The 25530-nt window shown below is 38.1% G+C and overlaps 6 protein-coding genes and 1 long non-coding RNA gene across 7 annotated transcripts; 5 read left to right on the top strand and 2 right to left on the bottom strand.

Moving 5' to 3' along the window:
* Nucleotides 1-700: 700 nt before the first annotated feature.
* Nucleotides 701-3410, top strand: LOC138928593 (uncharacterized). Its single transcript, XR_011444998.1, has 3 exons — nt 701-923; nt 993-1174; nt 1231-3410. It is a non-coding gene; the product is annotated as an uncharacterized lncRNA (long non-coding RNA).
* A 526-nt stretch (nt 3411-3936) lies between these two features.
* On the top strand, nt 3937-14869 carry Notum (palmitoleoyl-protein carboxylesterase notum). Its single transcript, XM_017173024.3, has 4 exons — nt 3937-4336; nt 11246-11669; nt 11737-12249; nt 12314-14869. The coding sequence occupies exons 1-4, from the start codon at nt 4256-4258 to the stop codon at nt 13390-13392; spliced, it is 2097 nt and encodes a 698-aa protein (XP_017028513.1). The 5' UTR covers nt 3937-4255; the 3' UTR covers nt 13393-14869.
* A 39-nt stretch (nt 14870-14908) lies between these two features.
* On the bottom strand, nt 14909-15278 carry LOC108078592 (male accessory gland serine protease inhibitor-like). Its single transcript, XM_017172512.1, has 2 exons — nt 15185-15278; nt 14909-15111 (listed from the first exon to the last, which is right to left on the bottom strand). The coding sequence occupies exons 1-2, from the start codon at nt 15276-15278 to the stop codon at nt 14909-14911; spliced, it is 297 nt and encodes a 98-aa protein (XP_017028001.1).
* Nucleotides 15279-15725: 447 nt separating this feature from the next.
* LOC108078593 (U-actitoxin-Avd3l) lies at nt 15726-16079 on the bottom strand. The gene is made up of 2 exons (XM_017172513.1): nt 15986-16079; nt 15726-15919 (listed from the first exon to the last, which is right to left on the bottom strand). Exons 1-2 carry the CDS (start codon nt 16077-16079, stop codon nt 15726-15728), a joined length of 288 nt encoding a protein of 95 aa, XP_017028002.1.
* An 801-nt stretch (nt 16080-16880) lies between these two features.
* LOC108078594 (kappaPI-actitoxin-Avd3c-like) lies at nt 16881-17212 on the top strand. Its single transcript, XM_017172514.1, has 2 exons — nt 16881-16962; nt 17022-17212. The coding sequence occupies exons 1-2, from the start codon at nt 16881-16883 to the stop codon at nt 17210-17212; spliced, it is 273 nt and encodes a 90-aa protein (XP_017028003.1).
* Nucleotides 17213-20668: 3456 nt separating this feature from the next.
* LOC108078595 (kunitz-type serine protease inhibitor nigrescinin-1-like) lies at nt 20669-21031 on the top strand. The gene is made up of 2 exons (XM_017172515.2): nt 20669-20770; nt 20832-21031. The coding sequence occupies exons 1-2, from the start codon at nt 20689-20691 to the stop codon at nt 21029-21031; spliced, it is 282 nt and encodes a 93-aa protein (XP_017028004.1). The 5' UTR covers nt 20669-20688.
* A 1484-nt stretch (nt 21032-22515) lies between these two features.
* LOC108078650 (uncharacterized) lies at nt 22516-24577 on the top strand. Its single transcript, XM_017172577.3, has 4 exons — nt 22516-23016; nt 23102-23660; nt 23723-24072; nt 24131-24577. Exons 1-4 carry the CDS (start codon nt 22950-22952, stop codon nt 24514-24516), a joined length of 1362 nt encoding a protein of 453 aa, XP_017028066.1. The 5' UTR covers nt 22516-22949; the 3' UTR covers nt 24517-24577.
* The last annotated feature ends 953 nt before the right edge of the window (nt 24578-25530 follow it).

Raw genomic sequence — 25530 nt, 5'->3', positions numbered from 1 at the left:
ATAACTTGCTTTTCAGATTCTGATTTCGAGCAGTTTAAATAATATTTGCAAAAAAGAATTTGAATGTTAATTACAATAATTCATTAAAAATTATTATAATTAAGCAATCTTAATTTATAATATATTATATTTATGGTTTGAAAACTTTAATTTGGATTTCTTAAATATTTTAATGTATTATAATTAATAAAATGTATGTTAAAAAAAACCATAAGAATATATTTATATATTTAGAAATGATTTGTATTGTATTTGCAATTTCGCTAGCTTAAGATTAATATGATAAAACCAATCAACTGACGCTAAAACTGTAATTTTCTTAATAATAACATAAATTACTAACTAATAATATACTCTATGATAATAGGTTTAAGTTTCATACTGCTAAAACCTTCCTTAAATTGTAATAAAATATAATTTTTTAAATATTTAAAATCTTTTATTTTGAATTTTTAAACAGATAATTAATATAATAAATTAACCGAAACATAAGCACTGTAATTGGATTATTTTTCAACAAATGTCTTATATTATTTGTCTCGTCGAAAATAATAAAATTACATTTTCACTAAAATTATACTAAATTAGCATTAAGACATATACGCCGCCGCGCCACGCCGCCGCCGCCGCCGATCTTTGCCTTATTTGACGCGCCGCCCCCGAATTATGAAAAAAACGGCGCGCCGCGGCGCGCCGCTGGTGCGGCACCGGCGTAGCACCGGCGCGGCCTTCGGTGATATTATTCTTAATATAACTTAAAAACAAAAATAAATAAATCATACAAATGGCCAAATACTCGATATAAATAATCGATTAATCGTTAGGATTGTCTCATCTCCCATCTCCCTATGTCCCATCTCTAGAACAGCTATTTGGTGTGGTTTACTTTCTAAAGCTGTGTTTTTTGTGCGTAAATATGCAAAGTAAGTTTTAAAATACTATTACTAGTGTTAGGAACATATGTATTAATTAAATATTCTCTAAACAAATAGATGGATCAGCCATTGAGTATGTACTCAATTAAACACAACCATTACTCAAATCGAAAGAGCAAAGTGTGGGAGTTTTTCGGCGCATTGCAATTAGAGAACAACTGCATTGAAGTGGACAAGGTGTTCTGCCGATTATGTTTGGATGTTCAGAAAAAAGACGACGAAAGAACAATCTTTTCATGGTAATAATTAAGTTCCTTTTTTTAAGATTCAAGTAAGATTTTGTAAATTGTTTCAGTGCTAAAATTCAGTCGTATTCCACGAACTGTTCCACAGGGAATTTAAGTCGACACCTCAAAAATGAACACAACATTCGAGATATCGACAGTCCGAGTACTTCATTGGCTACACGTGGATCAATATCAAATTTTTTCAAAAAATCGACGCCAATTATATCTCCAAAAGATAGTAAGTGGGCGCTGGGACGAGAGCTAGCTTTGTGGATGGCTAGAGATTTGCTACCATTTCATATAATTTGTCACAGTGGACTTAAAGACTTTTTAAAAAAATATAGAGTTGTGGCAACTGATGCTGACATTCCACACTACAAAACGCTGTCAACAACTGCACTAGACGATGTGTATGAATGCATTTTACGAGCAGTTACACGGATAGTATCTGGACAAAAACATTTTGCCTTAACTTTCGACTTGTGGACAGATAACTATAGAAGAAGAAGTTATATAACGTTCACCTTCCATTTTCTGTCAGCGAATTTTGAGATGAAGCATTTAACGCTGGAAACAAAATATTTGTCAAAATCGCACACGGCAAGTAACATTTTAACAGAGGTGGAAGAAGTTACTCAAATGTATAATTTGCAAATGGGATCTAATTATGTCGTAACCGACCAAGGCAGCAATATCAAAAAAGCTATTAATTTGGGGTGTATAAAAAACCACTTCTGCCTTGGACATGGACTACATAATTTGCTAAATGTTGATGGTTACAATTCAGAGCCGGAAATTAAAAATTTGATTGTGAAGTGCAAAAATATTGTGAGTGCCTTACGATTCAAGACACATGTTTTGAGATGTCAAGCTGACGAACTTCAAAAGGAAGTTTTGTCAAATATCGACAATTTAGAAGAACTGCTGGCATCCGAAGATAATGAATGGGTCGACTACGATGATGATTTTGGCCCGTTAGATGATGTTCCCTTGCAAACTTACAAGAATATTAACAACCCTAATGACTTACAAAGTAGTTTGGTGGACAAGAGAAATGTTTCACTTAAGAACTCGGTCCCAACAAGGTGGCACAGCGTGTTAACAATGTTAGACAGTCTTGGGTGCCAAAGAGCCGCATTAAATAAGTTGCTCACAAGCAGCAATAAGACTCATTTAATATTATTAGAAAATGAAGCACAGCTTTTATATAAATTATGCGACTTCTTAAAAAAATTTAAAGATGCAGTTACCGTTTTGTCTGGAGATTTGTATCCATCAATAAGTCTTGCGTTAGTGATAAGAACTGAAATCGTCTCAATATTGGAAGAACCTGAGAACAATGAGCCGCTTGCTTTGACTCTCATGAAAAGCCATATAAAAAATAGATTTGATTCAAGGTTCCCGATATCGGATATACTAGTCTGCGCATCCCTATTAGATCCGCGATTCAACTCACTTGATTGTGTGTTGGAGTATTGCGAGAAACAAAGTTTAAAAAGAAACGATTTTTTGTTAAAAATGTTTAAAGAGCTGATTGGAGATGTTGAACAAGATAGCGATCAGCAGCAAGAGTCTCATTCTGCAAGCAAAATCTTAAAGCTTGCTCAACGGCATTCGACCAATACCAAAGATAACAATTTGGAAGCTGAATGCCATCTACTCCTAAGCTTATCTTCATGTCAAGACGTATTGACATTTTGGAAGGAAAAGGCACCTGCAATGCCCTTACTTTCGATGCTGGCACAAAAAGTGTTGTGTATTCCTGCAACGAGCACTCCAAGTGAGCGAGTTTTTTCTATTGCTGGTCTTACAATTACGCAGAAACGGTCGCAGCTCAGTCCTCACAACGTAAATAAAGTAATTTTTATACATGACAATTACGACACTTGCAAAGAAAGTTTAACTTAAATTTACAAATTGAAGAGATAAAAATGAACTGAATTGAAAACTGAACATTAATTATGTGAATTATGAATGAAACTTATTCAAGTCAAGGAAAAAGACTGCTATTTTTATGTTTATTTTTATTTGTTACTTAATTTTTATTTATTTTCATTTCATTTACCCAATTAATTTACTCACTTATGTTCATTTTATTGTTATTGTTAATAAAGGCGTTATAAACTGATATAATACAATAATACTAATTTTATTTAATTTGAAAAAAATCTGTACGCCGCCGCCGCCGATTCTTTCTGACTACTACGCCGCCGCCGCCGAGTCATTTTGACCTCTACGCCGCCGCCGAAGTCTTTAACCATCGGCGTAAACCTCTAATTAGCATTAAGACAAACACAAAAAACCCTAGAAAAAACAAAAGACTTAGGCAACGAACTCGGCCAAGGAACGAGGACGAAAAGGAGGCGAGCGAAGACCAGAAGCAAAGTCCATTTCGGCCTTCGATTAAGCAGATCAAAGGGAACCTTAATACGGTTATTAACAAGTAGCAGCAGCCGCTGCCATCATCGACGCTGCTGCTGCTGCCGCTGCCGTCGTCATCGCCGCTGCGCTGCCTCAGTTGACGTCGCCGTCGGCGATTCTCTCAAATTGCATTGCCCTGCAGTTTATTATTAGTTTTGTTATTATTTTGCGTATTCTAAACAAAAACGCAGCCACACAAATGCCGCCGCCGAGAGCAGAGTGGTAGATAGCGAGAGAGAGAGTGAGAGAGAGAGAGAGCGACGAGCACACGTGAACCGAGGCAGCGGCAGAGCAGCGACGTCGGCAACGAGGGCGCAAGGTAAAATTCGATTCCTCATTCCGTGGCGAGCATTCGACTTGAGCGGACGTTGTGAGCGCGTGTGCCGTGGCGCAGATAACAAACAAGATCGCAGTGCTATCAGCTGAAACAACAAACGAATCAAATACACTATATATTATCACGAAAAGTCCCCCTGCAATTGAAAAGAAATTCCTGAAAACCAGTTGACAAGTGCCACCACATTAAAAGAAAAATCCAATTATAATGCAGCGCCTTAAAAAGTGCTCCGAACTGTGCTGAACAAAACAAAAAATAATAATTAAAACACCACAAAAGTATATCAAATATTCATATATAATATATACCCATATCTATGTGTGATCGAATCGAAAATGGCAGCCGAACAAATCGCTAAGATGGCAGCTAAAACATCAGAGGAAGCCACAAATAAATGGATTAAGCCCAACCAGCAGGTGAGTTATCAACGAGAAGCAGAGAAAAAAATATATACAAAAAAAAAAAAACAGTAGCCCCAGAAATGAAATATGAAGCGGTGGCTTGGCTTCGAAATATGGAAAAAAAAATAAATAAACGGGGGATATCAAAAGTTGCCGCTTAAGCAGAAAACCGAAAAATACAGTAGCACGTCAATTAAAATTAATAGCTTCCGACTTAAGCCGCTGGCCAAGTTGTGAGAACTCGGCCGGCATCCGAGGAGAATCGAGAACAGAGGGCCTAAAACCGAAACCGATACCCAAAGCCTCTACAACTTTATTTACGGCATTAGCATAGTCGGTCGAAATCAATTTGAAAATCCTTTGCAAGGGCATAAAAAACGAGATTAAATTTGCCTGCGTGCGCAAAAAGCCACAAAAAAAATAAGCAGGCAGGGCAGGAAAACAAAAACAACCGAAGAAAAATAAGCAGGCAGCGGGGTTGGTCAGGGGAAGAAAACAAAAAGACCGACAAAAATGAGCGGGGAATGAGACTTTAAGTGTAGCTAACCAAAACCCTCATCATCAGCAGCAGCGGCAGCAGCAGCAGCCGCCGCAGCAACAACAAAGTGCAGGCCGCTTTCGTGCGCCCCACTTCGCTTGAAGTCGAGGCCCCGAGACCCCATATTCCGATATTCCCATATCCCCACAGCCAGAGACAGAGCTGTAGCCACCACAACCACTCCACTCTACTCCACTCCACTCCACAGTCGTAGTAGCTACTGTTTTCAAAGTTAAGATCAATGAGTGCGACGACGACGACGATGCCTTTGGCTTTTTGTAGTTGGCCCGAAGTGCACAGAAACAAATAATATCTGGTTTAAAATAGATTCATTTTAAGGGATTTCTCGATAAAATTATAGATTTTAAAACCTAAGAAATCATTATTTTTGCAGTGATCATTGGGAAAAGCTTTCAAAAGAGCTGTAACTGGAATGTTTCTATTTATTTATTGAAAAACCATAAATTTCTTAAGGAAACAAACATCTTTTCAATATTCTTTAAATGTTTGAATGATATAAAAGGCCATATTAATATTTATGCTCTACAAATAAATTTAAATACAACCTATTTATTATTATTTAAATATTTTACCCGAAAAAAAGTATATTTTTTTCGTGTGTGTTACTGGCCAGGTCCGATCTGCTTTGCAACATGCCGCAAACATACACGAGTCCACGGGGCGGCAAAGTACAAAGCCAAAAACGGCACGGGTTTAGCGCGCTCGGAGTAAAAAGCGATCAGCGGCCAGCAGCCGCTTGGCAGACGTGCGCACATCCACAGATACAGATACAGATACATCTACAGCTACAGCTACAGATGCGGATACTATGGCCACAGATACACTGGCGGAGATCAGGCCGGTCTAATAACGCTGCTACACGTTTCGGCAGCGGCGGCAACTCTGCTTTTGTTGTTGCCGCTCGCTCGCCGGCCTGTTGCTGGCTTGCGGCTTCATTTGAGGCCGCTTCCGAATTACCTGCACTCTGGGCCTCTGCCATGCCAGCAATGCAGCAGTAGCAGTAGCAGCCACCGCGTTATTTCCCTGCCATAAAAAGTATTAAATTGCCGCAAACAGGTGTATTTTAATGCCCGGCAGGCAGAAACCATAAGGCAGCGACAGGCAAAAGGGGCCGAGATCGTTCAGGTTTCGGGAGCTGCAATTATGAGTGCCTAGGAGAGGCCTCAAAGTATTCTAAAACTCAGCCAGGGGAAGGCCCAAAAAATCAAGCAATTCAGGTCAGCCAAGGGAAAAGGAAATAAACGTTGACAGTTGGCCAGGATTAGGCATGGAAAATATGGTTCACTTATATAAATTATTGTAAAATTTAATTGTACTAATTTCTATAACTTCAAGGAGAGTTACGTACATTTAAGTAGGGAAATGTTCAAGTATATACATTATTTAAAATTACTTCATATTATTTTATATCAGTTAAAAGAAAGATCAGTACATTAAAACTCAAATTTTAAGCTATTTATTTTGATTTTAATTGAAAACTGTAGCTGCTCTTATCCTGCCTAATATTTGCCTGTTTCTCTCTTCTTTTTGAAACAGTTCTGTTATTTATTTTTGTGTATATTATTTAATGTATTTCCTTGTGAAATTTGTTAAGAGCGCGCTCTCTTTCATAACGATTTTCTGGTTACGCGCGCAAATTAAAGCCGTTGAAAAAAAAAGCCGGCAAACAACAGAGAAACCGGGAACAGAGACAGCAAGTATATGGTAAAGAGAGATGGATAACCGCAGGCAAATCAAACAAACTGCCAGCAGTAACAACAATTACTAGAGCTGCAGCAACAACAACAACAACAACAACAAGTGCCATAAGACGACAACGGAAGTTTATTTATGCCGCGGACTGTGTTGTTTACTTAAGCGTAGAAGCGATAAGCTGCGAGTGAGTGAAAAAGCGATCGTCCGTTTTGTATTTGTTTTTCTTTCTTGCTGCAAGTGCGCCAAGAATAACAACAATAACAATACCAGTAACAACAACAACAACAACAACATCCTCCACTTTCAAGATCCCCATCAAGTGGCTTTGGGTTGACGGTCTCCCTTTGATTTAAAAACCGGGCAAGGTCGTTATTGATTGTGCTGAGATAATAAATATACTTTTGATGGGAATTTTCTGCATAAGCACTTCTAAAGATATATCTAGAGCAGATTTGTGTAGACTTTTCTCACTTGGCAACTGACACAAGTATTTTTTAATTTAAACAAATTGAATAATGGTTAAGCTATTGTAATTTTATTGTCTAGATCTATTATGGTTTAATCAGCATATTATTATTTATAGACCTCTGATAATTAAGTCACTTATCGGATCAATAAATAATGGCATATAATTGGATTTTTAAAGCTATGAATTTTATACTAGCTTAAGTGTAAATTAAACAGTAAGAAAATTTATTAGAGGTAAAGTTCAAAACACAAGGCAATATAATTCCCAAAGGAACCGAGATAAAAACTGGCCCTCAAAAGAGTTTTTTAAAATAAATTTTCTATAATATAAAATAACATTTAAGATAAAAAAAGAATTTTATATAAAAATAGTTATTTATTTATTTGTATAAAGCTAACAGTTGGCTTTAAGCTAATTGCTAACTTATGTTTATATATAAATTTATAAAAAATGGGTGAACAAAAAAATGTGACTCAATATCAATATTTATTTATTGAGTATAAATAACTTATTGAGAAAAAAACAACAAAGTAACCCTTCAAATAAGGAAATATCTGAATTAAACATTTCAATAATTCCTTTTTTGAAGGGTAATTTCAACCTTTTCAAGCCTTAAATCTTTCATTAAAAGGGAACTGATCCCATTCCCTAGACAAATGCTAATTGCAATTCGATTAAAGGCACTTAGACCAACACACACTAGACCAACACGGACTAGACTCAATTGCCAACGCAATCGAATCAAATGAAATCAAATCAATTCCAGTCACAACGGGGCGTATACTCGATTTTTTAATAAAATTGTAGGAAAAAGCAGGGAGGGTACAACAAAAAATAAAGAACGCTTAGCGCCAGCGCGTCGCAAACGCAAACGCGACCGAGTATTTTGCAGCAATTAATAAAAACTGACAATATAATCGGCGCGACAAGTAGTTGGCTGCCAGCCAGCCCCCAGACATTCGATTCGATCCTTTGTCGGCATCGCTGGAAATAAAAAAATAAAAACAAAAACTACACAAAAAAGAGGGGTAGAAAATCGAGAAGGAAAAAAGCAAAATATTAATAAGCACTGCCCGCAATTAATAGCGCAACTTAAGACTCTATATAGGGTAATTAAGCGGCGCTTGTGAACATTTTTCCTTTGGCAACGCCGACAGTGTTTTTATTTATTTTTATTCGGCGGCGCTGCCGTTTTTTCTCAACAGGTAAACACAACAAACAAAAAAAAAAGAGACTAACAACAAGTGCAACGTACGCTCACCCATTATCTATCTGTATCTGTATCTGTATCCGTGTGTGTGTGTGTTTACTCAAACGTAAATCCGCGCACGCACACGTGAAATCCCACTATTTGTAGTTTTTGTTGTTTTTTTTGTGGTTCATTGTGGCCACAGTCGTTGGCGCAGTTGAACTAATCAACAATGGAAACTACTCATCTAATGTTGAGGAGGAGCGAGGAGCTCTTGTCAATTTCGTTGTTTGGCGGCAAACATCAAACATGGGACGGCGAGCGACTAAGACGAGCCAGAAGATATCTAAACCTGTTGTAAGAGACGTGTGCAGAGCGAAAAAAAAAATATATATATTGGTGGGCTGAGATGGTGTGAGAAATTTGGGGGAAATGGGAGGCAAGGTAGTACGGATCAAAAAAATATAGGTTTTTCTTGTAGAATTATATTTTAAAAGGGGAATTTTTTATTAAAATATTTAAAAATCTGTTGCTTACATTTAAAATTTCTTAAATTAGTAAATTATTCAACTTGTTAAACGTTTTACAAGTTGTTATCCTGATCAGAAATAGCTAGGTTTTACCATTATAATTATATTTATAATGTTTCTATTATATACCTTCTATATGTATGATGTTTCTATTATATACCTCATTTGTATTATTAAATATTTTATTTTATTTTTATATTTTATTCATTTAACTGTTATTTTTATATTTTTCAATTTTTCTTTTAAATTTATTAAAATCTATTCCTTCTGCAAAACATATCCTAATGAAATGCTTATATACTTATATATTTTTTAATATTTTACAAATTCTCAATAGATTTATCGACTTAATTATTCCATTAATTAAACAAAACAAATAAATTTATGACCATATTAAATCAAGCTTTGATCAGATAGTAATCCGAATTTATAATGCATACTGTCAAATAAAATCACATTCACTATTATTAAAATGTTATCAAGCAATGTATTTGTCAATGGTTTTGTTAAACCTAATTTATATGAATTTCGGACTCTGGCTTATTATGGAAATTATAAAAAAATTTGGGAACCCGATTGGCTGGTTTAAATATAGATATATCTAAGCATTATATCTTGCGAAGATATCAATGACTGATGCTGCTGCTGCTGCTGCTGCCGGCTACCGTTAGGCCAAATGGCCTGCGGTCCAGTTTTCAGAGTTTAAATTTGGCCAAATTATACTTTGTAGGCCTTTAGCCAATAATTGCCAGAGTGTGTCTCTGTTGCTGTTACTGTTCCCGTCCGAGTGTGAGTTGAGTGTGTGTGTCATTTGCATTTCTGTCTGCAAATTGTCGTTGCTGGCGGCGGCAGCAGGCGGCGCACTTCAAAGGCCTGTATAAACATTGATTGAAGATTTCTTTACGATTTCTGAATGGTTATTTATGCGGAGGCAAGACCGTAGACAGGCAGACACAGCCAGCCAGCCAGACAGACAGACAGACAGACCGACCCGGCCGAATTGACAGACTGACACACTGAGACACTAAAATCGTTGCCGATGTTGTCGGCAAATGTTTTTTGTTGCTGTTATTGTTGTCTTATTTACAAATTGCTGGAAAATAGCTAAACAAGAAAAAAAACAACAAGAAAAACAGGCGACTTGAGAATCAGCGAAACAACAAAACAAATCGCCAGATAGCTCATTTGATTGATGTCTGTATGCGGAGCAACAAAAACAAAAGCTTTGTCAATTTCCCCGACCATACAATATCCCGTAATTATTGCTCTTTAAAAAAGTTCCTTGCATTTTGTAAAAGCGTTTGGCTTGGATTTTGTTCTGAAGAGTTAGGGAAATATTTGCAAATATTAAAAGTACTTTGAATTTAGATTTTTTTTTCATTAGTTTGCCTTAAAACATAGGAAGGGATACATGGGACAAGTAAAGAGACAAATGAACGGAAAAATACAGTATGAAGTAAGCAGAGTAATGAACTAAGAATTCAAGTGGACAAATGAACGGATAAATAATGTGATAAATGAACAAATTACTGGTCAAATGAACAGACAAATGAGCGGACATATGAACGAATGAATTATTGACAAAAGGATAAATAAGCCGACAAATGAACAGGGAAATGAACGAACAAATGAACAAACAAATGAACCTAATAATGAACAGAACAATGAACTAAAACAAACTAACTGATAAAAATACGTATAAATAATAAGGTCAAATAATAGACCAAAGACGTATAATAGACGAATAATGGACTAATAAACATTAGTAGATAGTCTGTTGATCTGCCCACAAAAATATAATATTTCCTAATATAAATCTACTGTTACATACATTTCCTTCTCTCCAATATACCCTTATACCACGCGATTAAAGGGTATCTAAAGCAACCTTAAGTTCAAAGCCAAGAACGGACGCCGACGCAGACGTTTATGGCAACCGCGCAGCTGGCGTCGCTGTGGCAGCGCTGCCGCTGCTGATTACCACGCGTCAGCGGCCATGACAATGTGAAATTGAAATTTGTTTGACTGGCACTGGCACTGGCCCACGGGGCGTATGATTAACAACAATTTCTTGCCATGTTTGACTAAATACTTTGAGGTTTTTTTTTATTGTATTCCCTTTGTATTTATTATTTTTTTCTCGCCTCTCTATGTAAACCAAAGGCAACACAAAACAAAAACAACAAACAAGCCACAAAGAGAGTGCAAGAATGAGGGGAGGAAGAAGGGGTTGGAAAAAATAACACAACGAAACGGAACGACGAAACGAAATGCGGCAAAAATTTCTTTGATCTTATCGCAAAGCTTCTTGCTCGCATTTTGATCAAAGCAAGTTTTTCCGCCAAAAACAACACCAGCAACTGTTGGCCCAAAGAGAAGAGGCCAACTTGAGAGAGAGAGAGCAAGGGAGAGACAACCGCTGAATCTTTGTTATCAATGCCGAGACTATATCTCTCCGTTTTCTCTATTTTCTCTTTCACAGATTGTCAGCCTGTTACCACTGCTGCTGCTGCTGCTCTTGGCCACATTCAGCCAGCTGCCAAGTGCCAGAGCCATTGCCGGCCCCAGCTCCATCAGCAGCCTGGATGCCGCCTCCAGTCTGGACAAGGATCCGCTGCGCGAGACCAGCATGAACATGATCCAGCGCAACTATATGGTAATGCACTCGGCCAGCGGCTCTGGGGATCACAGTCGCTCCCTGAAGCGCGCCAACCTGGCCAACACGAGCATCACCTGCAACGACGGCACCCATGCCGGCTACTACCTGCGCAAGCAGACCAGCTCCAAGAAGTGGATCGTCTTCCTCGAGGGCGGCTGGCACTGCTTCGATGTGCGTTCATGCCGCGCCAGGTGGATGAGGCTGCGCCACCTCATGACCTCCTCCCAGTGGCCAGAGACGAGAGATGGTGAGTTTGAACTTTACAATCGAAATCCTTTTACAGATTTCTAAGGTCTCTTATTTTTCCCTTCCAGTTGGAGGCATTCTGTCGCCGCATCCGGAGGAGAATCCCTACTGGCACAATGCCAACCATGTGCTCATCCCCTACTGCAGCAGCGACTCGTGGTCGGGCACACGAACGGAGCCGGATACCCGAGATCCGGAGAATAGTTGGCGCTTTATGGGAGCTCTGATCCTGAAGCAGGTCATTGCTGAACTGATACCCGTAGGACTGGGTCGTGTGCCGGGTGGAGAGCTTCTACTAGTTGGCTCTTCAGCCGGAGGTCTTGGTGTGATGCTGAATCTGGATCGCATAAGGGATTTCCTGGTCAATGAAAAGCAACTCCAGGTCACTGTCAGGGGAGTAAGTGATTCGGGTTGGTTCTTGGACCGAGAACCCTATACACCGGCGGCTGTGGCCTCCAGTGAGGCTGTGCGTCAAGGCTGGAAGCTGTGGCAGGGTCTGTTGCCCGAAGAGTGCACCAAAGCCCATCCCACGGAGCATTGGAGGTGTTACTTTGGCTACAGGCTATATCCTACCCTGAAAAGTAAGTTTTTCCTGTGATTTTTGTTCTTTGAATTTTATGTAACCTTATTTTCCTTAATTTATAGCTCCCCTTTTCGTGTTCCAATGGCTTTTCGACGAGGCCCAGATGCGAGCGGACAATGTAGGAGCTCCGGTGACGCCGCAGCAATGGAACTACATCCACGAGATGGGCGGCGCTCTGAGATCTTCCCTGGACAATGTCACAGCGGTGTTTGCACCCAGCTGCATTGGCCATGCGGTCTTGTCAAAACGGGATTGGGTCAATATCAAGATAGATGACATCTCCCTGCCCTCGGCCCTGCGCTGCTGGGAGCACTCGACGCGTCGCAAGCGACATGACAAGCTAAAGAGATCCACGGAGGCTTCGACTGTCGTCTCCCAGCCATCCCAGCATCCCAATAACCAAAGACATCAGCGGCACCGTCAGCGACAGCAGCAGCAGCGTCAGAAACAAAACAATGTGGCCCAGGCGGGGACGCCCAGGAAGCACAATCACCTGACCAAGGAGGAACGTGAGGAGAGGAAACGCCTGCGGCAGGAACAGCGCCAGCGACGGAAGCAACGCCGCCAGCAGGAGCGGCACAGGAACGCCAATGCGGCGCAAAAGAATAGGAATCGAAAGAACAATAACCCCAAGTCCAGTAATGGTGGTGATTCCCGAAAGCAGCGACGCCGCCAGCCCTTGACCCCGGAGCAGCGACAGGAGCAGCGCAGGCGACGCCGCAAGCAGCAGCAGCAGGAGCAGCAGCAACTTCTGCGCCGTGACCAACATTCCCACTCTCAGATGCAACAGGAGCAGCCATCGCCGTCGGTTGTGGTGGTGGCCGAGGAATCCGCACAGAAACTGCGCTCCTCCAACAACGCCTCTGCCGGCACCAAGTCCAAGAAGCGTCAGCGTGTTCCCCGAGTGCCCGAAAAGTGTGGGCTGCGACTCTTGGAGCGATGCAGCTGGCCGCAATGCAATCACTCCTGTCCCACGCTCACCAACCCGATGACCGGCGAGGAGATGCGCTTCCTGGAGCTGCTCACCGCCTTCGGGCTGGACATTGAGGCTGTGGCCGCCGCCCTGGGTGTGGATATGCACACGCTGAACAACATGGAGCGCACGGAGCTGGTCAACCTGCTTACGCAGCAAGCAAGCTAGGCGAGAAATACCCTGTAAAGTAGGATAGATGGACGAAAAGTGAGCGGGGTATTGTAGGAGGAAAATGTGAGCTATTTAGGAATTTTAGGAAATATTGCGTTTACAATTTTTGTAAATTTAAAGATTTAAAATCATTTAATCGTGGACCCAAAAGTATGTAACGATAATTGCATTGCATACTTTGAGACACCTTTTTAAAAATATTTTTTTAAAATCGGAGGTTTCGGACTTCTTTTGAAGAGTTTAAAAGTTAAATTTTAGAAAAAGAATACCACTCTAAAATAGAGCTTAAAAGGTTTTATTTATTATTTAATTATTTAATTTAAGGATTATTTTTCCAAAATTCAATTCTGTTTAGAGTTTTTAAGGGAAAACTAATTCCTAGAGCAATATTTCTTAGAATCCTTTATAGTTTATATCCCCTCCCCATATGACTTGTAAACTTATTTAGGTGTCCTGCACCCCCTTGTAAATAGGTGTCCTGTATATATAGCTAATAGGTCCTGGGGCCACCCTGTAAATAGCACACTCCATATACCACCACCCCCAAAAAAACACACACACAAACGTAAGCGGAGCTAACTCCAATTCCTAGAACACACCAAGAAAGACATGCGCATAGTACCCAGTAATTAAGCAGAATTTATTTATAGTCCTATACTCGAAATGCAACTCGTATTCGTATTCACATTCGCATTCACATTCGCATTCGCACTCGCCACATATTTATTCATTCGCATTCTGATATCACAATCACAGAAATGAAATCTGCTTAACGAGAAACTAAACACAAATGCAACCACAAGACTGTTTTTATGTTTTTTTTTTTATATAAATATAAATAGTTACGGATATGATGTAGGCTACATAGGGATATATGCTAAATAGAATCGTAAATGTGTATGTAATTTATTTGATAATTTATGGCCCGTTTAGGATTGTACTTTTTTTTGTGGAGTCTAGACTGTTTCAAATACCTTTTTTTTTGTATTTTTTATATTGTTTTATACCTACCTCAGACGAGTAAGAATGAAATTGATTAACAACTGCCTTCATAGAACACATATATATCATTGCGTACCTGTGCAACGAAAATCAAATACTTAATAATATTAACTAAATACCGCCCGCATTCCGTTGAAAATGAAACAAAGCAACACACACAAAGCCAGAAGCGAAGTGAACAAATCGAATAATCGAATTAATTATAGCAATGTTTTGTAATGCAATTCTAGATAAACGACAAATAACGCACAAAAGTAAATAACTTAATTTAACAATAACTTAAACTAGCCCTAAGCCTGTACAGAACTGGTTGAAGTTTAGCCCTAAGCATTGTTGTACTTAAACCTATTGATAGTTTCTAAACGTAAACAAATTTCCAAGCTAATTAGCTTTTGTTACTGGTTCCCAACATTCAAAAGATGAAATCGATCCACAGCATCCGAAAATAAACCAGCAAAATAATTACATCAGATTTTGTGCATTTTTTATTTCAATTTATATGGAAGAGAAATTATTTAAATAATCGGACTCGGCAAGTTTCACATATAAGCTTGGAGCACCAGCGATTATTATTGCCGGCGCATCCTTTATATTTGAATTGGGTGCAGTTATTGGTCACCACATTGAAGTGCCACATGGCCTTGTTGTAGTTTTTTTTGCACCTCCTTATTCGTTTATTGCCTCCATCTAAAGGTCCTTCACACTGGGGAGTTGCTAAAGAAAATTTTTAAAAATTTATTTAAGATCCAGAACTCTTATTTAACTATTATTTTCCAAATATCCTTACCAGGCTTGCCCTTGCAGCTCTCTACGGTGGTAAATACCCCTAAAAGGTACAAGGCCACAACAGCACTTAAAAGGATCAACGAAGTGCTTCTCATATCAAAACTGATAACTTTATTCTGGGAAAGGTACGAAACAGGAATACTATTTAAGATCGCCTGGCAGGTTATTTATAGGGAACACCCTGCCTTGTCTGCATTAAAAAAACATATACAAGGTAAAGTCTCTTGCCCTGAAAGGATGTTATTCATTTGCTGTGTAAGTCACTCAATAAATGAAAATAATAAAGGAAAAATCAATCACGCGCAGTTAAAAACCATTGTTAAAAATTTCAATAACTAAAAACAATATAGTTATTCTCAATAGCTTAAAGTAAACAATAAAAACGAGCTCAAGATATAGGCACGTGTCTGCCAAATCGAGAGAATATCTTCGATTTTCTGATAATCTTATTAAAGTAACCCATAGTTTGTTATTTGTGTATTTAATTATATTTCTTTAATTATTTTTCTAATTTGTTTAAAAAACTTAAGAAAATATATATATTATCTCCCTCGGCAGGCTTCACACAATTGCAGCTTGCACCAACGATTATCATTCCCTCCGCATCCTTTATAATCGAGTTTTGTGCAATTCTTAGTCACTGAATTATAATGCCACATATCCTTATTAGCATTTCTCTTACACTTTCTTCTTCGGTTATTGCCAACATCAAAGGTTCCAACGCACTTAGGAGAGGCTAATCAGAGAAAAAATGCAACTTAGGAAAATCAGATTTTTGGAACAATAAAATATATTTACTTACATGGTTTGCCCTTGCAACTTTCAACGGCTGTGAAGACCGCCAAAAGGTACAAGGCCATAACAGCAGCTATGAGAATCAATGTGGTGCTCCGCATTATAGATGGTACGAGGCCAGACTAATGTTGTAAATTATGCTGCCATGATTTTTATAAAGCCATGTTGTATTTATACTGCCTGTTGATTGATTTGCTTTACCAACATACACACGTGTGTAAAAAAAAGTATAAAAAAAATGTCTGCTGCTGAATGGTGTTAAGCAAATAAAGGGGGCTTTCTTTATGTTGAATTAAGCTATATACAAAATTAAAAATAATAAAAAAAAAACAATATTACTTATAGAATTCCACTAAATTTACACCAAGTAAATAAAGTAATATTTGCTAAAAACTGAATAGGTTTTTAGAGTTCGTTGGAATCGTTTTTAAAGCTTTAAAAAATAAATATTTATATATTTTTTTTTCACACGTGCCAGAGCTTTAGGTATTATATAATTTATTATCAGGTGATTATTGTTCAACAAGCACAAGGCTGTTCGATATGTAATTTATTTTCGGCACACATGTGTTTTTTAAAAAATAAGCTAGAAAAAAAGAAAATCATATTCGACATATAAAATAAACACTTTAAGTAATATTCGATAGATAACAATTATTTAAATATAGAAGAAAGTATTTTTTAGCTGGAAAAACTTAAAAATTCATTCATTATACCTATATTTCCCCACATTTTTTTTGTTTTAAATTTAGGTTGTATGTCCTAAATTTTTAGTAGTATTACATAATTATTGTTTTTTTTTTACAACATTTTTACCCAAAAACCCAAATATTTTATTGTTTCCGCAACTATATAAGCCACAGTTTTCAACTGAATAAACAGTTTAAGGCAATTCCGTCGTCATGAAGTGCGCTTTGATCTTGGCTTGTCTAACACTTTATGTGGCCTATACATCTGGCCAGGACTTTTGCCGGGGTCGACCAGGTAAGTCTATAATTTCGAGACTTCCCATATATAAACTTCTTACCATCTTTTCGACCCAGTTCTTCAGGTATGTCAAGGTGGTCGGGATGAGGGAAACGCAAATATCTGGACTTGCCATGCCAGGAACCAGGAAATGTGGTTTTACAATTCCCGGACCAGGAGCTGCTCCAGGATGCGGTACCGCGGCTGTGGAGGCAACAATAATCGCTACTGCTCCGAGAACCATTGCCGGCGAGTTTGCAGACGCTAAGTGTCTCTTGGTTTTGACCATAATGCATTACATTTAAAATATTAATAAAATATTTGTGTGAAATTAATATTTCAAAGAGTTGGACTGTAAATAATGATTATCAATGTTTTCTCTAAATATATAAATCATCCACTTGCAAAAGCCTTATAAAAAAAAAAGAATTATACCAACCGTATACAATTTGGACGCTCTTTAAAGAGATGCAATGATTGCTGAAATCTGGATTTTTATAGTATACTTTTTATAAATGATTAGTGTTTAGTTTAAGGGTGTCAATGGATAACGCATTTTAAAGGTGCTAAAAACATTTTCTTGTGTCTTTCGCCATCTTATACTAAGGTTTTCTTGTACAAAAAAATGAGAACATAATTTGAATTAAGATCAAGTCGCATTTCTCAACGCCTATTATTTATTTAAAGTTTAAATTTTAAACTCTTAACAACTGTGCAGCCTTTGTTCTTCTTCAGTAGACTTTTTGAAATCAGCTTGTTGAGCAGCATAAGTAAATATAAGTCCTGTGCCATGTCCATTTGGATATGAATTCAACACAACGATTTGGGTGTTTTAAAGAGATTTTATGTGTTGATTTTAAATTTATGTATAAGTTAACAATACAAAGGTTAACGGCGAAAAAAGCACAGCAGCGGCGACGGCACACGAAGGCTTACGGTAGAAGCTGGTGGACGGCGGTGATCTGTGCGAGCTAGGGTTATAATTAAGCTTTCTCTGTAAATTTAGTTCTGGACTGGCAGCCGTACAATAAAGGCACATCTCCTTAATCGAGCGTCTTTATTTAATATAGCCGTAGCTAAGACCCTGCTATCGGCTTATCTCGATTAGGCAAGGAAGGCCAGTTGGGATATCATCACTGGTCGTGGCCACCACCCGGTCCGATCCACTAAGTGATCGATCGTTGTGGGCAGCAACCTGCCGCAACACCCATCCCAGAACCAACAACTCCGTGAGCAACACGTGCCACGGTGACAACCCCCTGCAAGAACCGTGCAGGCGGTGGATACTGCAGGCAACTGCCTTGCCGCACTATCTCAGTAGTAACCATAATCACTGATCGAGGCCACCACCCGGTCTCGATCCGCACTGGGCATCACTCTACGGATTCCGAGGCGATCATAAGGCGACTGGTCGTTGTGGGCAGCAACTTGCCACAACACCCACCTTCTTAACCAACAACCCCGTGAGCACCACGTGCCACGGTGACGTCCTCCTGCAGGAACCGTGCAGGCGGAGAATATTGCGGGCAGCTACCTTACCGCGGTATACTAAAACCTTATCTTATATAAGAAACCAAAGGCACCACCCACTGGACTCAAAATACACACTGAGCTCAAGTCAATGAATATAGACATATAAAACTCACAAATTAGCAATCATCAACATTATTATTGATTATATTAATTTATAATTATTTAAACGGATATAAACTATTGTATTAATCTTATTGGTATAGTAGGGAATCCTCTATATAAGCCAGGATTATCTTTCAATCAATCAGTTCGTATGTATATATACTCCAATAACAAACATGAAATTCCCTCTAATTGCTGCCTGCCTCAAAAATATTAAAATTTAAAAAACATAAATAAAATAAAATAAAAAAATTCAGTCAACCAACTTGACACTAAAATACATTTTAAAATTCGTAACGAAACCACATTAAAAGTTCTTATTTATTAAGATATATATAACTTTATTCGTATTGAATGGATTATTGAATTGAATAATGTTAAAATGTTAAAACAGCTGAGTAAGATATTCGACTATTGTTTTGAGCTCATTGGTATTGTTGGAACGCCCTATATAAGCCCTCACTATTTATCAATCAGCCAGTTCAAATCGATCCTTCGATAAGAAACAACTAAAAATGAAATTCCTTCTGATTGCTGCTTGCCTCGTCTTGTATGTGGCTTCTACCTGTGGCCAGAGATGCAACGGACTTCCTCGTGGTATGTTAAACCCTGCAATCGCAACTACAAACAAGTAAAATCATTTCATATCATTTAAAATAGAAACTCAGGACTGTCAAGGAGGCAAGCATGAAGGAGTTAGCCAACTCCGTGGTTGTCGTCCTAGTCCCAATCCCGAAATGTGGTGGTACAACCGACAAACTAATGACTGTAGCAAAATGTACTATCGCGGGTGTGGCGGCAACAGGAATCGTTATTGCACCAAAGCACAGTGCATGGAAAGATGCCGCGGTCGAAACTAAAAAATATGAAACATTTACAGAGAATCTTTCTGAATAAAATTTCATTCAAAAAAAGAGTCTATTCTTGCAAATTATATTCTCTTTACAGTTTAAGTTCAGTTTATATTGTAGCCATCTGCAGTAGAGTTGATCTAGCCCTCTGCTTGACTGTCCTTTTTTACACAAGCTGCTGTTTCAGTAAATAAAGAAAACCTAAAATAAAACTTTGATTATAGCATAATAGCAAGAAGTATTTCATTCGGAATGGTTTTTGTGGACGGTTTTATTATTTTTCTGATAAATCTTAACTTTATTGCGTTTTAACATAAAAGGCATACATATACTTTGAGACCTACTATTTTTTAAATTCAACAACAAAATTTGTCTACTATACTTACAGTTTGTGTCAAATTGCAAACTGCCAGGGTATACAAGCTTCCCGAAATATATTCTAAAGCTTTTTTTACATTTTAAGTAGTACACCATAAAGTTGTTCATTTACTAAAGTAGGGTTTATGGAACTATAAATAGAACTCCTTTCAGCATAGTAATTTTTCTATATAAGCCAGAGCGTTTATTTTAGGAGTCAGTTCAAATCGATCCTCTAAAAAAAAACCATTAAAATATGAAATTCATTTGATTTTGTCCTGCCTCGTCCTTTATGTGACTTACACCTGTTGCCAAAAGCGCCAAGGACTCCCTCGTAATGGTAAATTAAAGTACACCGTTCCAAAAAGGCATTTTATTAATTTATTATTATTATATAAAATAGTTCCCCGCGACTACAAAGGACTCAGCGAAATGTGGTACATAAAGGCTGCTTCGGAAACAGAAATCGCTATAGCACCAAGTCACCCAGCTTGGAAAAGTGTCATCGTCGAGCTTAAATTAAAAAATATATGACATTTGGTTACAAAAATGTTCAAGTTTTGTTTATTTTTTAATTTAACATCATCTGTCTTTGAATATAGCGTACACAACTTAATCACTTATATCTTTCCTACTTGTTTGAGTATCTAAAAGGGTTGAAAATATAAAAAATAGTTTTAATTATTCACAAAGAATCGCTTTTGGAGCGCTCTATATTCGCTTTGTGATTTTTTAATTTAAGTAGGACACAAACTATAAAAAAAATCCCTCTGATAATTTCCATATTTATTACTATTGTGTAAATGCTATTAATATAACAGTTTGTACCCTATATAAGCTACGGCATAAATGTAATTCAGCACTTAGTTCGAATCGATCATCCGAAAAGAATCTACTGAAAATGAAATTCCTTCTTATTGCATCCTGCCTCGTCCTTTATGTGGCTCTCACCCAAGCCCAAGAGAATTGCACGGGACGTCCCAGTAAGTTGATACACATAAACTCATATATAAACAGAATTTATTTGTCAATATTTTAAAATAGGCAACCAGGACTGCGATGGAGGCAGGAATCAGGGAGTTTCCCAGGCGCCTCAGTGTACTCCACAACCGAATCCCAATATGTGGTACTACAAGCGTGATACTAGGGAGTGCCTAAAGATGACTTTCAACGGCTGCTTCGGCAACAGCAATCGGTATTGCTCCAAGGAACACTGTCTGAGGTCCTGCAACCGCCCCAACTAGTGGCCAAAATTAATACTGTTGTCCTTTTGTTATAATGGCATTTTATTAAAATTCTTGCAATATTAAACTGAGCTTTAAATTTTAATTTACATTTTTTATTTTTTATTTTATTTAAATTTATCTTTATTTATTTTGTATATTTAACTGTGAACTCTGTTCTGCATTATGATTTCATTTAGTTAATATAAATCCTAAGGATAATATTGATTAAAAGTTAAGGCAATAGTGGAGATTTTTTGAATTAGCCATAAAAAGTCGTTGGACTATATCCCTGCATAAGCTCCAGCGTTAGAAGAAATAATTATTAAGACCTGATCAGTCAAAACTAAGCTCTTTCTGATTGCAGTCTATAGTTTTAATATCAGGAGAGCGTTGATAAGGGCTTTTAGGTTAATCAAAATATTTAAGTATGACCAAGCTTAAAATGGGTAATGAATAATTAAAAATGAAGGACATCAAAATTGATAGTTGTTCCTATCGCTGCTTTATTACTGGCATTCATTTCATATTATTCAGTTGCGAAGGAAATCCAAGTAGATACACTACTTAGTATATACTGTTTCGAAATGCTTGTCGTCATTCTAAAATTATTTTTAAAACAAATATTTGTTTATAAAAGTATTTTAAAATCATTCGATTCATCTACGTATATACATTTTTTTTCGGGGTAGACTAAAAGCTGGAACATTCGCCTGTATTATGTTAACGTAAGCTACAGGTATTGTCTAAAAATAGACCTATTGTTAATTTTTTCCCTGTCTCTATATAAGACCCAGAAGCCCTTAATAAATGTATTTAAATATGAAATACTGCTTGAGTCTGGCCTACCTTGTCCTGTTTGTTGCACAATCCAGTTCCCTGGTGTTCCCGTTTTGTAATGGACGTCCAAGTAGGTCAAAGCTATAGCAATCTTATGAACTATTTATTATAAACTATTTTTTCAATAAGATTTTAGGGCGTGCTACTTTTTTAGGAACGAAGGACATAGCTTTGGAAGGGGTTGTCTGAGGAATCTCAACTTGAACATGTGGTATTACGACTTGTGGTCCAATGACTGCAAACGGATGACTTATTGGGGCTGTGGCGGTAACAGTAATCGTCATTGTTCTTACCAAGAGTGTAAACAGAGGTGTCGTTGGTTTTTAAGGAATTAAATACATTTTTAATAATAAAATAAATTATGGAATGTTTTTATACAAGCCATTTAGATTTTATTGGTATTATTACACTACAAAGTTGCTTTTATTTTATTGAAGTTTAAGTAATATAAAAAAGTATTATAAAAAGAACTTGCTTGTTTATTTTAACTAATTTGTATTAAAGTAAAAAAATGTGTGACCTTCCGTTTACAGTGTCATAACTCCATTAATACAAAAAATACTTAAATTAAATCATATGTAACATTATAAGTTTCCGAAATTAAAATTAAAAAGAGTGTGAAAGTTTATACTTTACAGTGCAATGTCATAGCTCTGTAATTAAATAATAAAAAAATCAGTTCAAAAAGATCTCTACTATTTCGGACTGTGTAGACATATGTGCTGCGATTACATTATTTAAACATAACATTAATTAACAGATAAAACTCCCTGATTTTATTAAAATTTTCCCATTATCTAAGTCATCTTCTATGGGATTTCTTCTCTTCACCTTATTCCACTCAAGACTGCCCACTCTTTAAATTAAAATGTCTCAAAAGTGAGTCCAGTAAATATACGAAAACGCTCAATTACCCAGGGAATGAGGTGGGGTGGAGGGAAAGGTCATCTTTGGCTTGTGGGAGGTTGCCTCAATTGCCGCGGAACGAAATGTACAAGTCTCTCGCCTCAATTCACCGCTGGCTGCCAAGCAAATAAGACACGCCAAATATCTATTCAAAGTGCACATCGTAATTTCTAATTGAGTGTCAAGTTTAGAGATGAAAACGAAAATACTAATACTGCTGCCTTTGGTGCAATCAATTCTTCTATTTGGATTTCTAAAAGGTAAAGAAAAGGGTTTAAAAATAATCCCCAAGCTACGAGAATTGCGCATTTAATAAAGTATAAATAATATATTCCATATTTTCAGCTAGTTGCCCCGTATACCTGACCATTTCTCCAAATGGCAAAGCCCTGTATGACTCCTCTCTGGAGGTCAATTGGGGTCCCGATTGCTATGGACCACCGCAGTGGATTGGCATCTACGCTCAGGATCCAACCATTTCCAACTTCCAGCCCGAACTCTTGATTCCCAGAGTGGCAATTGTCAACAAAACGGGAAAAATAATCACACAGATTAAGTTGGGAAAGCTACACTTTCCGGGGGGCTGGAATCGACAAGACACAAGTGATCCGCCAGCCACACGTTATCCCACAGGCAAGTGTCTGCCGCACTATGTGGCCAGCTACAATGGGACCGAGCTCCTAACCGTCGACTGCCTGAAGATTCAACCGAATTGGATGGCCCAAAATAAGGATGTGAGTCGAATGCCGCTGAAGAATATGTTCCTGCCAGGGACTCATGCCTCGGGCGCTGTTGTGAATCGAACCAGCAAGTCGGTGCTCATCAAGGATTATCTGCAGGCTCAGCTTTTCGATGTGTGGTCTCAGCTGGTCTTTGGCATACGCTATTTGGATTTTAGTGTGGGGTGAGATGGAAGTAATTCCTGTTTAAAATGTACATCTATTTCTATTTATCTTTCTTTTTTAGTTATAAAAACATGGCCACCAACGACGATAGCGACAACTTTTGGTTAGTCAACGAGAATATGTTTCTGCAGCCTCTGGTTGGAGTTCTGCGGGATGTCCTTCGATTTGTCAAGAGATCCGGTGAGATGGTGGTGCTGGATTTCAGCAGCTTTCCTATTGGATTCTACAAGCACCCGGAAATCTACAGATCGCTGTTCTATCTTATACGTCGAGAGTTGGGCGATGAGGCCTACCAACGTAATGTAACCACAAACGAGCTCTGTGCCAATCGGAATCTGCAGGACCTCCTAAGGCAGAACCGTCATGTGATGATACTGTTTCCCACACAGGAACTGCCACATCCAGAGAATGGTAAGCTGAGCTTTTAAATATTTAATAAAATAAGCTTTAAACCGATAATCTCCTCCAGAATCCAACTTGATCTGCCCCCCTTGGCTGCGCTTCAGCACCAGCTTCATGAACATGTCACAAACCCTGGACTACATGCGACTCTTGTTTAGCAGGAAGCCAGAGTCGCCTGTAAAGGATGATGGCTGGATATTCACAGCGGTGAGAAGCATGGAGCAGACCCTTAACTCCCACAAACTGCAGACGGCCAAGGAGCGGGCGGCTGTTTTGAATCCCAAGGTCAACCAATGGTTAAAGGGACCTTGGGGCAACAATGCCAATGTGGTGGCCATGGACTATTTTAGCAACACAAATCTAGTGGATTTGGCCATTCAGCTGAATGCCCACAAGGCCTTTCTCATGGCCAACGAGGATTATGTGAATTTGGAAATTTTAAATTTGTGTTAGGAAACAGAAAATATTTAACAATTGATATTTTAATAAAGATTATAAGGAGAATTTAATTTTATATTACAGGATATCAGCATTTTGTGGCTGAAATTTACATAAAACTGCTAAAAGAATAGCATAAAACGATTTTAAAAAAGAATTTTTATGAATTTCTCAATTCGCCTCAAGCGAAATGATTTCAGGTTCTGCTTGTGAGGGGTCTTGTAGCTCAACTTTGAGCTGGGATTTAAAGTTTGTAAACAAAATCTGTTCAAAATTCGACCAGGCGGGACTTATCGATTAATTTGATAGTTCGAGTACTCCGATAATTTGAATCAGCTGTTTATATGCTAAACTTCCTAGCTATATATCGATGTTTACCTACGTTTTTCCGAAAAACATCGAAATATCGATACATTCGCAAACAGCAAATACATAAACCAAACTAAAGACCGTTAAATTAAATTTTTTTGAAAATCATCAAACGAATTTACAATATACTTTCGCAGTTTCTCACGCAAGTTGAAGGTAGTCTAGGCACAGGCCTTGCAGCTTAATTAGAAACCTCACGCAATCTAAGGTCAGCGCTAGATTGACTTCTCGCTCACTCGCCGCGGAATCTAGAACAGCAATTTGCATAAACTTTATCGGCTGCCAATTGCATTTGGAATAACTTTCTGATCACTGATATTTCCAGCCCACTTGCCAGCACACCCAGCAGGGTATCAATCTTACAAGTTCTAGGTATTAAGCGATGACTCAGACAAATATTTCTTAACGGATGCATTTCATAATAATAAATTCCGTACTGCCTGCTGATATCTGGCACGTGTGCTTGGCATTTCCATATGTGCATATGTGCATTTGTAGACATGTGCTGGTGATGCAACTACCAAGAAGTACCGCTCCATGCCTGCCCGTCGACCAGGCTGACAGCCGCTCCGGCCAAGTCGCACCTTGGCTAATCCCAATCCCAAACCGGATCCGCCAGATCCAGGGCTGCAATTTGTTGAAAAATTTCAAACTGGTTCG

This window comes from Drosophila kikkawai, chromosome 3L, assembly GCF_030179895.1.
Source record: "Drosophila kikkawai strain 14028-0561.14 chromosome 3L, DkikHiC1v2, whole genome shotgun sequence".
NCBI classification, from domain to species: domain Eukaryota; kingdom Metazoa; phylum Arthropoda; class Insecta; order Diptera; family Drosophilidae; genus Drosophila; species Drosophila kikkawai.
Note: the sequence above shows the minus strand (reverse complement) of the source record. Positions and strands in the feature narration are given on the sequence as shown.